Source organism: Moschus berezovskii, chromosome 3 (assembly GCF_049115385.1).
Source record: "Moschus berezovskii isolate FMDL1 chromosome 3, NW_MosBer_1.0, whole genome shotgun sequence".
Lineage (NCBI taxonomy): Eukaryota > Metazoa > Chordata > Mammalia > Artiodactyla > Moschidae > Moschus > Moschus berezovskii.
This window is the reverse complement of record NC_142462.1, coordinates 39750429-39764575: the sequence shown is the minus strand read 5'-3', so window position 1 is coordinate 39764575 and position 14147 is coordinate 39750429. Positions and strand designations below refer to the sequence as shown.

Genomic DNA, 14147 nt, shown 5'->3' with positions numbered 1-14147 from the left:
ATGCTAAAGCTGAAACTCCAATACTTTGGCCACCTCATGCAACGACTTGACTCACTGGAAAAGACTCTGATGCTGGGAAGGATTGGGGGTGGGAGGAGATGGGGAAGACAGAGAATGAGATGGCTGGATGGCATCACCGACTCGATGGACATGAGTTTGAGTGAACTCCGGGAGTTGGTGATGGACAGGGAGGCCTGGCGTGCTGTGATTCATGGGGTCGCAAAGAGTTGGACACGACTGAGTGACTGAACTGAACTGAACTGAAATAGCAGGGAGGGAACACAGCTCCAACCCATCAACAGAAAATTGGATTAAAGATTTACTGAGCATGGCCCCGCCTATCAGAACAAGGCCCGGTTTCCCCCTCAGTCAGTCTGTCCCATCAGGAAGCTTCCATAACCTTCTTATCCTTCTCCATCAGAGGGCAGACAGACTGAAAACCACAATCACAGAAAACTAACCAATTTGATCACATGGACCACAGACTTGTCTAACTCAATGAAACTATGAGCCATGCCGCATAGGGCCACCCAAGATGGACGGGTCATGGTGGAGAGTTCTGACAAAATGTGGTCCACTGGAGAAGGGAATGGCAAACCACTTCAGTATTCCTGCCTTGAGAATTCCATGAACAGTATGAAAAGGCAAAAAGGACACTGAAAGATGAACTCCCCAGTTCGGTAGGTGCCCAATATACTACTGGAGATCAGTGGAGAAATAACTCCAGAAAGAATGAAGGGATGGAGCCAAAGCAAAAACAACACCCAGTTGTGGATGTGACAGGTGATGGAAGCAAAGTCTGATGCTGTAAAGAGCAATATTGCATAGGAACCTGGAATGTTAGTTCCATGAATCAAGGCAAATTGGAAGTGGTCAAACAGGAGACGGCAAGAGTGAACATAAACATTTGAGGAATCAGTGAAATAAAATGGACTGGAATGGGTGAATTTAACTCAGATGACCATTATATCTATTTCCGTGGGCAAGAATCCCTTAGAAGAAATAGAGTAGCCCTCACAGTCAACAAGAGAGTCCAAAATGCAGTACTTGGATGCAATCGCAAAAATGACAGAATGATCTGTTCATCTCCAAGGCAAACCATTCACTATCATGGTAATTCAAGTCTATGCACTGACCAGTAACGCTGAAAAAGCTGAAGTTGAACGGTTCTATGAAGAAAGTCTCACAGAAATGGTTTTATCCAACAATCTGGTACCTGGATGCAATTTCTTGACTTTCCTATCCTTATATGGATAATAGAGTATGTAATATCAGTTCAGTTTAGTCGCTCAGTCATGTCCGACTCTTTGCGACCCCATGAATCACAGCACGCCAGGCCTCCCTGTCCATCACCAACTCCCGGAGTTCAGTCAAACCCATGTCCATCAAGTCGGTGATGCCATCCAACCATCTCATCCTCTGTCATCCCCTTCTCCTCCTGTCCTCAATCTTTCCCAGCATCAGGGTCTTTTCAAATGAGTTAGTTCTTCCCATCAGGTGGCCGAAGTACTGGGGTTTCAACTTCATCATCAGTCCTTCCAATGCATACCCAGGACTGATCTCCTTTAGGATGGACAGGTTGGATCTCCTTGCAATTAAAGGGACTCTCAAGAGTCTTCTCCAACACCATAGTTCAAAAGCAGCAATTCTTCAGCGTTCAGCTTTCTTTATAGTCCAACTCTCACATCCATACATGACCACTGGAAAAACCACAGCCTTGACTGGACTAACCTTTCTTGACAAAGTAATGTCTCTGTTTTTCAATATGCTATCTAGGTTGGTCATGACTTTCCTTCCAAGGAGTAAACGTCTTTTAATTTCACAGTTTCAATCACCATCTGCAGTGATTCTGGAGCCCAAAAAAATAAAGTCTGACACTGTTTCCACTGTTTCCCCATCTATTTGTCATGAAGTGATGGGACTGGATGCCATGATCTTAGTTTTCTGAATGGTGAGCTTTAAGGCAACTTTTCCCTCTCCTCTTTCACTTTCATCAGGAGGCTCCTTAGTTCCTCTTCACTTTCTACCCTAAGGGTGGTGTCATCTGCATATCTGAGGTTATTGATATTTCTCCCTGCAATCTTGATTCCAGCTTGTGCTTCTTCCAGCCCAGCGTTCCTCATGATGTACTCTGCATAGAAATTTAATAAGCAGGGTGACAATATACAACCTTGACATACTCCTTTTCCTATTTGGAACCAGTCTGTTGTTCCATGTCCAGTTCTTTTTTTATTTTTTCCCATGTCCAGTTCTAACTGTTGCTTCCTGACCTGCATACAGGTTTCTCAAGAGGCAGGTCAGGTGGTCTGGTATTCCCATCTCTTTCAATATTTTCCACAGTTTATTGTGGTCCACACAAAAGGCTTTGGCATAGTCAATAAAGCAGAAATAGATGTTTTTCTGGAACTCTCTTGCTTTTCCCATGATCCAGTGGATGTTGGCAACTTGATCTCTGGCTTCCTCTGCCTTTTCTAAAACCAGCTTGAACATCTGGAAGTTCACAGTTCACGTATTGCTGAAGCCTGGCTTGGAGAATTTTGAGCATGACTTTACTAGCGCATGAGATGAGTGCAATTGTGCAGTAATTTGAGCATTCTTTGGCATTGCCTTTCTTTGGGACTGGAATGAAAACTGAACTTTTCCAGTCCTGTGGCCACTGCTGAGTTTTCCACATTTGCTGGCATATTGAGTGCAGCACTTTCACAGCATCATCTTTCAGGATTTGAAATAGCTCAACTGGAATTCCATCACCTCCGCTAGCTTTGTTCATAGTGATGCTTTCTAAGGCCCATGTGACTTCACATTCCAGGATGTCTGGCTCTAGGTGAGTGATCACACCATCGTGATTATCTGGGTCGTGAACATCTTTCTTGTACAGTTCTTGATGCCGGGAAAGGTTGGGGGCGGGAGGAGAAGGGGACGACGGAGAATGAGATGGCTGGATGGCATCACCGACTCAATGGACATGAGTTTGAGTGTACTCCGGGAGTTGGTGATGGACAGGGAGGCCTGGCGTGCTGTGATTCATGGGGTCGCGGAGAGTCGGACACGACTGAGCGACTGAACTGAACTGAACTGAACTCTGTGTGTAATATATGTCAGCCTAATTGTAATTTGATATTTTAATAGCTGTTGTTACCTGCAAAAAATATATGTGACCAGGAACTGCCATGATTTTCCCATTTTTAACTGGGCTATGATGACATCATTGCACTCTGTTAGAATCCACACCAGTCATCCTAAAAGTTGTGAGCCAGGGTGCCACAGCATCAGTGACTTCTGGTTTTCAGGCCAACAGATCACACCATCACTACTCACCATGAACTACACCAAACTGGCTGTTAAACCAGAACAGTGGCCTAGTTTTAGCAATGCCTGATTCTTCACTCTGCTAGTCAAGACTCTTAACTCCCTTCTCTAGGGAGCCCTCTAAAACATTTTACTATCCCTATTTTTCAAATCACAAATAGAAAATTTTCATCAACTAAAAAAAAATCATTATACATTTTATAGATAATAATCATGACAAGGTGTTTAGCTCTTTTATCCTGTTCTGAGACTGTCTGTTCTCAAAGTCTGCAATGAGTGTTTCACAAAGAATCACTTGTACAGCAAAACATCTCTCTGAATGCCTGTCACAGATCTATAATGTTATCATAAATATTCATCCAACTACCACTGAGCCTCCTGCCAGTGCAGGAGACTTTAGAGATGCAGGTTCAACCCCTGGGTAGGAAGATCTCCTGGAGGAGGGAACGGCAACCCACTCAAGTATTTCTGCCTACCGAATCCCCTTGGACAGAGGAGTCAAATAGGCTACAGCCCACAGGGTCGCAAAGAGTCAGACAAGACTGAAGTGACTTAGCATAGCACAGCACACCGTTTAGAACTCGATCTCAAAAGTGAATTCCTTGATACTCAGGGATAATACAATCAAGTCCAAACTCACTGTCTGACCTGTACCATTTAGGCATGTTAAGGTGAAACATTTTAAACTCAATATTCATCTGAGTGAATATACTAAGGAGATCTTAAGGTTTCTACAAGCCAAAACAGACTAATAATCTTCATTACCTTCTTTGTCCTAACACTATTAAACATTATATGACTGAATACTTATAATAAACCACAAGTATTATCTCCATGTTACAAATAAGGCAACAGAGGCTCCAAGAAAAAAATTCAACTTAGATTGAGCTCATAATAGGCAAGGACAGAGCCAGTATCTGAGCACAGTACTGATCTGCGATGAAGCTGTGAAATGCTCCTCTATAGATACCATCTAATGCCCAAACTACACAGTGTTCAGATTTCACGAGTATTTAAAGACATTATCAAAGCATATTTTAACAGTAATTTAAAAACACATCTAACCTTTGAGAAATATATAAAAAGTTAAGTGGCAAATTATCTTAATCACCCAGGAAAACATAATCAACATAATACAGAAGCAAATATTTCATACTTCATATTACATTTAATGCTCCTCTTCTAACCTTTTTCTTTATATGTTATATCTTTGACTGCAAACCTTCGTGTTGGAAAAAAATCTGTGACATAGGGAAGAAAAAATGTCCACTCTCTTCTTACAGTTTCAAAAATGCCAGAGATTATCTGTACCTTAAGTGTGATTCTGATAACATAGCAAATCGTAAACATTCTAAAAGACGTCTTAGTTAGTTAGTTAGTTCAGTCATTCAGTCATGTCCGACTCTGTGACCCCATGAATCACAGCATGCCAGGCCTCCCTGTCCATCACCAACTCCCAGAGTTCACTCAAACCCATGTCCATCGAGTCGGTGATGCTATCCAGCCATCTCATTCTCTGTCATCCCTTTCTCCTCCTGCCCCCAATCCCTCCCAGCATCAGACTCTTTTCCAGTGAGTCAACTCTTCGCATGACGTGGCCAAAGTATTGCAGTTTCAGCTTTAGGATCAGTCCTCCCAATGAATACCCAGGACTAATCTCCTTTAGAATGGACTGGTTGGATCTCCTTGCAGTCCAAGGGACTCTCAAGAGTCTTCTCCAACACCACAGTTCAAAAGCATCAATTATTTGGCGCACAGCTTTCTTCACAGTCCATCTCTCACATCCATACATGACCACTGGAAAAACCACAGCCTTGACTAGAACAACCTTTCTTGACAAAGTAATGTCTCTGCTTTTCAATATGCTATCTAGGTTGGTTATAACTTTCCTTCCAAGGAGTAAGCGTCGTAAAATTACATGGCTGAAATCAGCATCCGCAATAATTTTGGAGCCCATAAAAATAAAGTCTAACACTGTTTCCACTGTTTTTCCATCTATTTGCCATGAAGTGATGGGACCAGATGCCATGATCTTTGTTTTCTGAATGTTGAGCTTCAAGCCAACCTTTTCACTCTCCTCTTTCACTTTCATCAGGAGGCTCCTTAGTTCCTCTTCACTTTCTGCCATAAGGGTGGTGTCATCTGCATATCTGAGGTTATTGATATTTCTCCCAGCAATCTTGATTCCAGCTTGTGCTTCTTCCAGCCCAGCGTTCCTCATGATGTACTCTGCATAGAAGTTAAATAAGCAGGGTGACAATATACAACCTTGATGCACTCCTTTTCCTATTTGGAACCAGTCTGTTGTTCCACGTCCAGTTCTAACTGTTGCTTCCTGACCTTCATACAGGTTTCTTAAGAGGCAGGTCAGGTGGTCTGGTATTCCCATTTCTTTCAGTATTTTCCACAGTTTATTGTGGTCCACAGACATACAAGACCTTTTAGAACTAACACCCAAAAAAGATGTCCTTTTCATTATAGGGGACTGGAATGCAAAAGTAGGAAGTCAAGAAACACCTGGAGTAACAGGCAAATTTGGCTTTGGAGCACGGAATGAAGCAGGGCAAAGGCTAATAGAGTTTTGCCAAGAGAACGCACTGGTCACAGCAAACACCCTCTTCCAACAACACAAGAGAAGACTCTACACATGGACATCACCAGATGGTCAACACCGAAATCAGATTGATTATATTCTTTGCAGCCAAAGATGGAGAAGCTGTATACAGTTAGCAAAGACAAGACCAGGAGCTGACTGTGGCTCAGATCATGAACTCCTTATTGCGAAATTCAGACTTAAATTGAAGAAAGTAGGGAAAACCACTAGACCATTCAGATGTGACCTAAATCAAATCCCTTATGATTATACAGTGGAAGTGAGGAATAGATTTAAGGGACTAGATCTGATAGAGTGCCTGATGAACTCTGGACAGAGGTTCGTGACACTGTACAGGAGACAGGGACCAAGACCATCCCCATGGAAAAGAAATGCAAAAAAGCAAAATGGCTGCCCGAGGAGGCCTTACAAATAGCTGTGAAGGAAGACAAGCAAAAAGCAAAGGAGAAAAGGAAAGATATAAGCATCTAAGAATTCCAGAGAAGAGCAAGGAGAGATAAGAAAGCTTTCCTCAAGATCAATGCAAAGAAATAGAGGAAAACAACAGAATACGTAAGACAAGAGATCTCTTCAAGAAAATTAGAGATACCAAGGGAACATTTCATGCAAAGATGGGCTCGATAAAGGACAGAAATGGTATGGACCTAACAGAAGCAGAAGATATTAAGAAGAGGTGGCAAGAATACACAGAAGAACTGTACAAAAAAGATCTTCACGACCAAGATAGTCACGATAGCGTGATCACTGACCTAGAGCCAGACATCTTGGAATGTGAAGTCAGATGGACCTGAGAGAGCATCACTACGAACAAAGCTAGTGGTGGTGATGGAATTCCAGTTGAGCTATTTCAAATCTTGAAAGATGATGCTGTGAAAGTGCTGCACTCAACATGCCAGCAGATTTGGAAAACTCAGCAGTGGCCACAGGATTGGAAAAGGTCAGTCTTCATTCCAATCCCAAAGAAAGGCAATGCCAAAGAATGCTCAAACTACCGCACAATTGCACTCATCTCACACGCTAGTAAAGTCATGCTCAAAATTCTCCAAGCCAGGCTTCAGCAATATGTGAACCGTGAACTCCCAGATGTTCAAGTAGGTTTCAGAAAAGGCAGAGGCACGAGAGATCAAATTGCCAATATCCGCTGGATCATGGAGAAAGCAAGAGAGTTCCAGAAGAGCATCTATTTCTGCTTCATTGACTATGCCAAAGCCTTTGACTGTGTGGATCACAATAAACTGTGGATAATTCTCAAAGAGATGGGAATACCAAACCACCTGACCTGCCTCTTGAGAAACCTGTATGCAGGTCAGGAAGCAACAGTTAGAACTGGACATGGAACAACAGACTGGTTCCAAATAGGAAAAGGAGTGCGTCAAGGCTGTATATTGTCACCTTGCTTATTTAACTTATATGCAGAGTACATCATGAGGAACGCTGGGCTGGAAGAAGCACAAGCTGGAATCAAGATTGCTGGGAGAAATATCAATAACCTCAGATATGCTGATGACACTACCCTTATGGCAGAAAGTGAAGAGGAACTCAAAAGCCTCTTGATGAAAGTGAAAGAGGAGAGTGAAAAGGTTGGCCTGAAGCTCAACATTCAGAAAACAAAGATCATGGCATCTGGTCCCATCACTTCATGGGAAATAGATGGAAAAACAGTGGAAACAGTGTCAGACTTTATTTTTCTGGGCTCCAAAATCACTGCAGATGCTGATTGCAGCCATGAAATTAAAAGACGCTTACTCCTTGGAAGGAAAGTTATGACCAACCTTGATAATATATTAAAAAGCAGAGACATTACTTTGCCAATAAAGGTCCGTCTAGTCAAGGCTATGGTTTTTCCCATGGTCATGTACGGATGTGAGAGTTGGACTGTGAAGAAAGCTGATTGCCGAAGAATTGATGCTTTTGAACTGTGGTGTTGGAGAAGACTCTTGAGAGTCCCTTGTACCGCAAGGAGATCCAACCAGTCCATTCTAAGGGAGATTGATCCTGGGTGTTCACTGGAAGGACTGATGCTAAAGCTGAAACTGCAATACTTTGGCCACCTCATGCAACGAGTTGACTCACTGGAAAAGACTCTGATGCTGAGAAAGGTTGGGGGCGGGAGGAGAAAGGGACGACAGAGAATGAGATGGCTGGATGGCATCACCGACTCTGTGGACATGAGTTTGAGTGAACTCCGGAAATTGGTGATGGACAGGGAGGCCTGGCGTGCTGTGATTCATGGGGTTGCGGAGAGTTGGACACGACTGAGCGACTGAACTGAACTGAACACAGTCAAAGGCTTTGGCATAGTCAATGAAGCAGAAATAGATGTTTTTCTCGAACTCCCTTGCTTTTTCCATGATCCAGCAGATGTTGGCAACTTGATCTCTGGTTCCTCTGCCTTTTCTAAAACCAGCTTGACATCTGGAATTTCATGGTTCACATATTGCTGAAGCCTGGCTTGGAGAATTTTGAGCATGACTTTACTAGCGTGTGAGATGAGTGCAATTGTGCGGTAGTTTGAGCATTCTTTGGCATTGCCTTTCTTTGGGATTGGAATGAAGACTGACCTTTTCCAGTCCTGTGGCCACTGCTGAGTTTTCCACATTTGCTAGCATATTGAGTGCAGCACTTTCACAGCATCATCTTTCAAGACTTGAAATAGCTCAACTGGAATTCCATCACCTCCACTAGCTTTGTTCGTAGTGATTCTTTCTAAGGCCCACTTGACTTCACATTCCAAGATGTCTGGCTCTAGGTGAGTGATCACACCATCGTGATTATCTGGGTCATGAAGATCTTTTTTGTATAGTTCTTCTGTGTATTCCTGCTACCTCTTCTTAATATCTTCTGCTTCTGTTAGGTCCATACCATTTCTTTCCTTTATCGAGCCTATCTTTGCATGAAATGTTCCCTTGGTATCTCTAATTTTCTTGAAGAGATCTCTTGTCTTACGTATTCTGCTGTTTTCCTCTATTTCTTTGCATTGATCTTGAGGAAAGCTTTCTTATCTCTCCTTGCTCTTCTCTGGAATTCTTAGATGCTTATATCTTTCCTTTTCTCCTTTGCTTTTGCTTCTCTTCTCTTCACAGCTATTTGTACGGCCTCCTCAGACAGCCATTTTGCTTTTTTGCATTTCTTTTCCATGGGGATGGTCTTGGTCCCTGTCTCCTGTACAATGTCACGAACCTCTGTCCAGAGTTCATCAGGCACTCTATGTATCAGATCTAGTCCCTTAAATATATTTCTTACTTCCACTGTATAATCATAAGGGATTTGATTTAGGTCATATCTGAATAGTCTAGTGGTTTTCCCTACTTTCTTCAATTTCAGTCTGAATTTGGCAATAAGGAGTTCATGATCTGAGCCACAGTCAGCTCCTGGTCTTGTTTTTGCTAACTGTATACAGCTTCTCTATCTTTGGCTGCAAAGAATATAATCAATCTGATTTTGGTGTTGACCATCTGGTGATGTCCATGTGTAGAGTCTTCTCTTGTGTTGTTGGAAGAGGGTGTTTGCTATGACCAGTGCGTTCTCTTGGCAAAACTCTATTAGCCTTTGCCCTGCTTCATTCCGTGCTCCAAGGCCAAATTTGCCTGTTACTCCAGGACTTTAACTTTTTATTTTTTGCTCTAGTAACTTAAAGAGATTAACTAGATTAATCTAGTAACTTAAAGAGTTTAAAACTTAAATTTATTAGTATTTGGTTAGTAACTAATCAATTAATAATTTATTAGTATTGAGATTAGTAACTTAAAGAGATTAAAAACAATTGTAAGGTTTCTTTGCAAAACCAGAAAGATCAAGGACACTTCTATCATAGCAATAAGATAAAACCTAACTCACAAATTCTTTTTTAAACTAAAAAGTTTCAGACTTTCTATTAAATTATCAGAAGTAAAATAAATGTGATGCATTCAAATTTAATTCTTCAAATGGAAATAACTCTGTGATGAAATAAAAACCGACTACATAATTATTTTTAGATTAAAAGCATTTAGACAAACTAAGGAAATGGCAACCCACTCCTGTATTCTTGCCTGGAGAATTCCATGGATGGAAGAGCCTGGTAGGCTACAGCCCACGGGGTCGCAAAGAGTCAGACACGACTGAGTGACTTCACTTTCACTTCACCAGTATTATTTGCAAAAGAAAAATTACTTTCTTAATCTTTTAATTATAAAGAAATAACCAGAAATCTCTATTGTTTATTTCATAATATTTTTCTCCCTGCTTATAGTAGTGAGGGACAATACAGGATTAGTAGTATTAATGTGCTCCTCAGTCAGAGAGACCCCATAGGACCCATTCTCTTTCAAATATTTTTAAAAAATCTTACAATTAGTGAACATAATTCTTATCAAGACACAAATTCCTAGCAACACTAAATTTTTATGTTCCTTAATAAAACGTTTTTACTTTAAAAAATCATTTAATTTTCTTAGTTGCAAAGTATCTCCATGCACATTGTGTTAATTACAGAAGGAACAGCAGTAACTATACAGAAGGGAAAAACATCTTAACAAAATGATTAAAACTAACATCACTCATAAAAGGCCAACAGACTTCACGGACCTCTGGATGTGACACCCCGAGAACACACTGCTTGCTTACTATTCCAGCCCCAAATGGATAAGCTCATTCTAATTACAAGAAAAAGCAAACAAACTCAAACTGAGGGACAGTCTATAAAATTTCTAGCTTGTGTTCTCAGAAATACCAATCTCAACTGAGATAACCACTGAAATGCTAACGTTACAAGTAACTGAATATACTGAGAGTCAATGCAAAATGTGATCCTGGATTAGATTCTCTACCAAAAAAATGAAAGCAATATGAAACATTACTTGGACAACTGATGCAAGTTAAATATGAGACACAGGTAAAATGGAAGTATTCTATTGATTTAAATTTCTTAAAATGAGAGCTGAACTGTGAGTGTTTAGGATACTGTTATTGTTCTTAGGAATTGTTCATAGGACACTGAAGTCCTATAGGGTATGCAACCTTTCAGGTAGTTCAAAAAATAACATGTCTATATATACAAGGAGGAGAGAATTATGACATGTGGAAAATGCTGAAAATTCATGAATCTAGGAAAGAGCATATAGAAATTATTTTGTACTATCTTTGCAACCTTTCTGAAAGTTTGAAATTATTTCCACTGCTGGGCACACACACTGAGGAAACCAGAACTGAAAGAGACACGTGTACCTCAATGTTCATCGCAGCACTGTTTATAATAGCCAGGACATGGAAGCAACCTAGATGTCCATCTGCAGACGAATGGATAACAAAGCTGTGGTACATATACACAATGGAGTATTACTCAGCCATTAAAAAGAATGCATTTGAATCAGTTCTAATGAGGTGGATGAAACTGGAGCCTATTATACAGAGTGTGCTGCTGCTGCTGCTAAGTCACTTCAGTCGTATCCAACTCTGTGTGGCCCCATAGATGGAAGCCCACCAGGCTCCCCCATCCCTGGGATTCTCCAGGCAAGAACACTGGAGTGGGTTGCCACTTCCTTCTCCAACCTTTTGAAAGTGAAAAGTGAAAGTGAAGTCGCTCAGTCGTGTCCGACCCTTAGTGACCCCACGGACTGCAGCCTACCAGGCTCCTCCATCCATGGGATTTTCTAGGCAAGAGTACTGGAGTGGCTTGCCATTGCCTTAAGTCAGAAAGAAAACACCAATACAGTATATTAACGCATATATATGGAATTTAGAAAGATGGTAACGACGACCCTATATGCGAGACAGCAAAAGAGACACAGATGTAAAGAACAGACTTTTGGACTCTGTGGGAGAAGGTGAGGTGGGATGATTTGAGAGAATAGCATTGAAACATGTATATTACCATATGTGAAACAGATCGCCAGTCCAAGTTCAATGCACGAGACAGGGCCCTCAGGGCCGGTGCACTGGGACAACCCTGAGGGACGGGATGGGGAGGGAGGTGGGAGGAGGGTTCGGGACGGGGGGACACATGTACACCCATGGCTGATTCAGTCAATGTATGGCAAAAACCACCACAATATTGTGAAGTAATTAGTCTCCAATTAAAATAAATTAATTAAAAAAAAGAAAAAATTTAAAACCATCCTTAACATTAAGTAAATATTAACATGAGGAGGTTTTCACTATAAACAACTAATTGATAAAATTGTTTGACAAAATGGCATGGCTAGTAAAAGTGCTTTAAACTAGTACTTTAAACACTACTATAGGAGCTATGTCAGAATGCAGATCAATATACAGTTTTCTTCAACAACAAGAAACTCTCGCTATGAAAAAAATGTCAGCTGTACTAAACTGCACTCAGTGACATTCTGGCACAACCTGGTAACAAAGAGTTTATCGAGTGGTTCTGTACTTTCAATAGTACAGTGTACTTTGAATGGATGATCTTATATGCCATCTTTTTGCAATCACTAAAACATTAAAATTATGCATATGCATTTAGAATAACACACACCACATTATCGCAGTTAACTCTGGGTAACACAACCGAAGGTGCTTTTTATCTTCTTCCCATATTATGGAATGTTTCTACAGTGAACATGGATTAGTTTTACAAAAAAAAAGGAAACTTTTTAAAAAGACTAAGTGAAAAAGAACTAAATAGCAGGCAATCAGATTTCTTGGAACTTGAATCCTACATGAAACATGACATTTTCTTTAACTTTACATACTGCCAAAATTTTTCCAAAAGGACTCACTTACAGCTGATCTTGAAGTTCCACAATTATATATTCTAATTGTTCCTTCTCCAGCTTATGAGCCAGGTCAGAATCTTCAATCCTCTGTAGTAGTATTTTATTCTGAGCGACAGATTCAGACAGTTGGTTCTCTCGGAGTTGTAAGAGTTCTTCAAGATAACCCTGGAAATAACAAGTGCAAAATTCTAATATGTATCTTGAAGATAAATGCTGAGTGGATTAAATGTTATTCTTAGCTATGTTGTAATGAAATAATTTCAAAGTATCACTGAAGAAATGGTTAATAAAACGGTTTTAACTGAATTAAAAATTTAACATATGTTCTCCATTATTTAAAGTTCTCTAAAGTTCAATACAGAGTTGGACACGACTGAAGTGACTTAGCAGCAGCAGCAGCAAAGTTCAATAGGCCTGGCATGCTGTGATTCATGGGGTCGCAGAGTCGGACATGACTGAGCAATTGAAATGAACTGAACTGAACTGAAAGGCTTCCCAGATGGCTCAGATGGTAAAGAATCTGCCTGTAATGCAGGAGACTTGGGTTTGATCCCTGGATCAGGAAGATCCTTTGGAGAAGGGAATGGCTACACTCCTGTATTCTTGCCTGGAGAATTCCATGGACAGAGGAGCCTGGCAGGCCACAGTCAGTGGGGTCACAAAGAGTCAGACACGGGTGACTATGAATGCATATGGGCTTCCCTGGTGGCTCAGAGGTTAAAGCGTCTGCCTCCAATGCGGGAGACCCAGGTTTGATCCCTGGGTCGGGAAGATCCCCTGGAGAAGGAAACGGTAACCCACTCCAGTATTCTTGCCTGGAAAATCCCATGGACGGAGAAGCCTGGTAGGCTACAGTCCACGGGGTCGCATAGAGTCGGACACGACTGAGTGACAGAACGGAACGGAAAGTTCAATAAAGTATGTTTATAGTTTAACATAAAACTGAGTTAAAATATTACAATTTCTAAGCTCTGCAACAGTGATAAACACTCTAAATGCCTTCAGGCTTCAAAACAGACCTAATTATAGAATGATTAATTAAAAATCTGCCTCTCCGTGATTATTTTTCAAAAACAGTTATTAACATTTTAGCATTAGCATATTACAAGAAAGCAGTATAATGTTTAGGTTAGGGCTACAGGGTAAGGGACTGTCTCATGTCATATTCCAGTTCTACTACTTATAAACTAAGTGTCCTTGGGTAAATTATTTAATCTCTCTGGGTCTTTGTTTCATCATCTAAAAATGTGGAAACAAAAAGGGTTATCTAGCTGGGAAGATTAAATGAAAGGTAAAGTGTTTAGAATACTATTAATACCTGGTACCCTGTATGCAATGTATAATTCATGGCTATAATTATTAGCAGACACCTAAAGACAGATCCTCTCTTATCTTTTAATTCGTTTATTGTTTCTTTGTCCTTTTGCCCTGCTTTCTAGGAGTGTTCATTGAATTTATTCTCCAAATCCTTATACTAAATTTCTGAACTCAGGAAATCTTATTTTTAATTTCCA

At 40.8% G+C, this 14147-nt stretch overlaps 1 protein-coding gene across 4 annotated transcripts in view; it reads right to left on the bottom strand.

Annotated features, from left to right (window-relative positions):
• RUNDC3B (RUN domain containing 3B) overlaps positions 1 to 14147 on the bottom strand; it is a 179132-nt gene that overhangs the window by 41219 nt on the left and 123766 nt on the right. For all 4 annotated transcript variants that reach the window (XM_055420596.2, XM_088833770.1, XM_088833775.1 and 1 more), the window contains one exon: positions 12641 to 12798. In XM_055420596.2, the coding sequence (XP_055276571.2) occupies positions 12641 to 12798 (158 nt within the window). The remainder of the gene's footprint in view (positions 1 to 12640; positions 12799 to 14147) is intronic.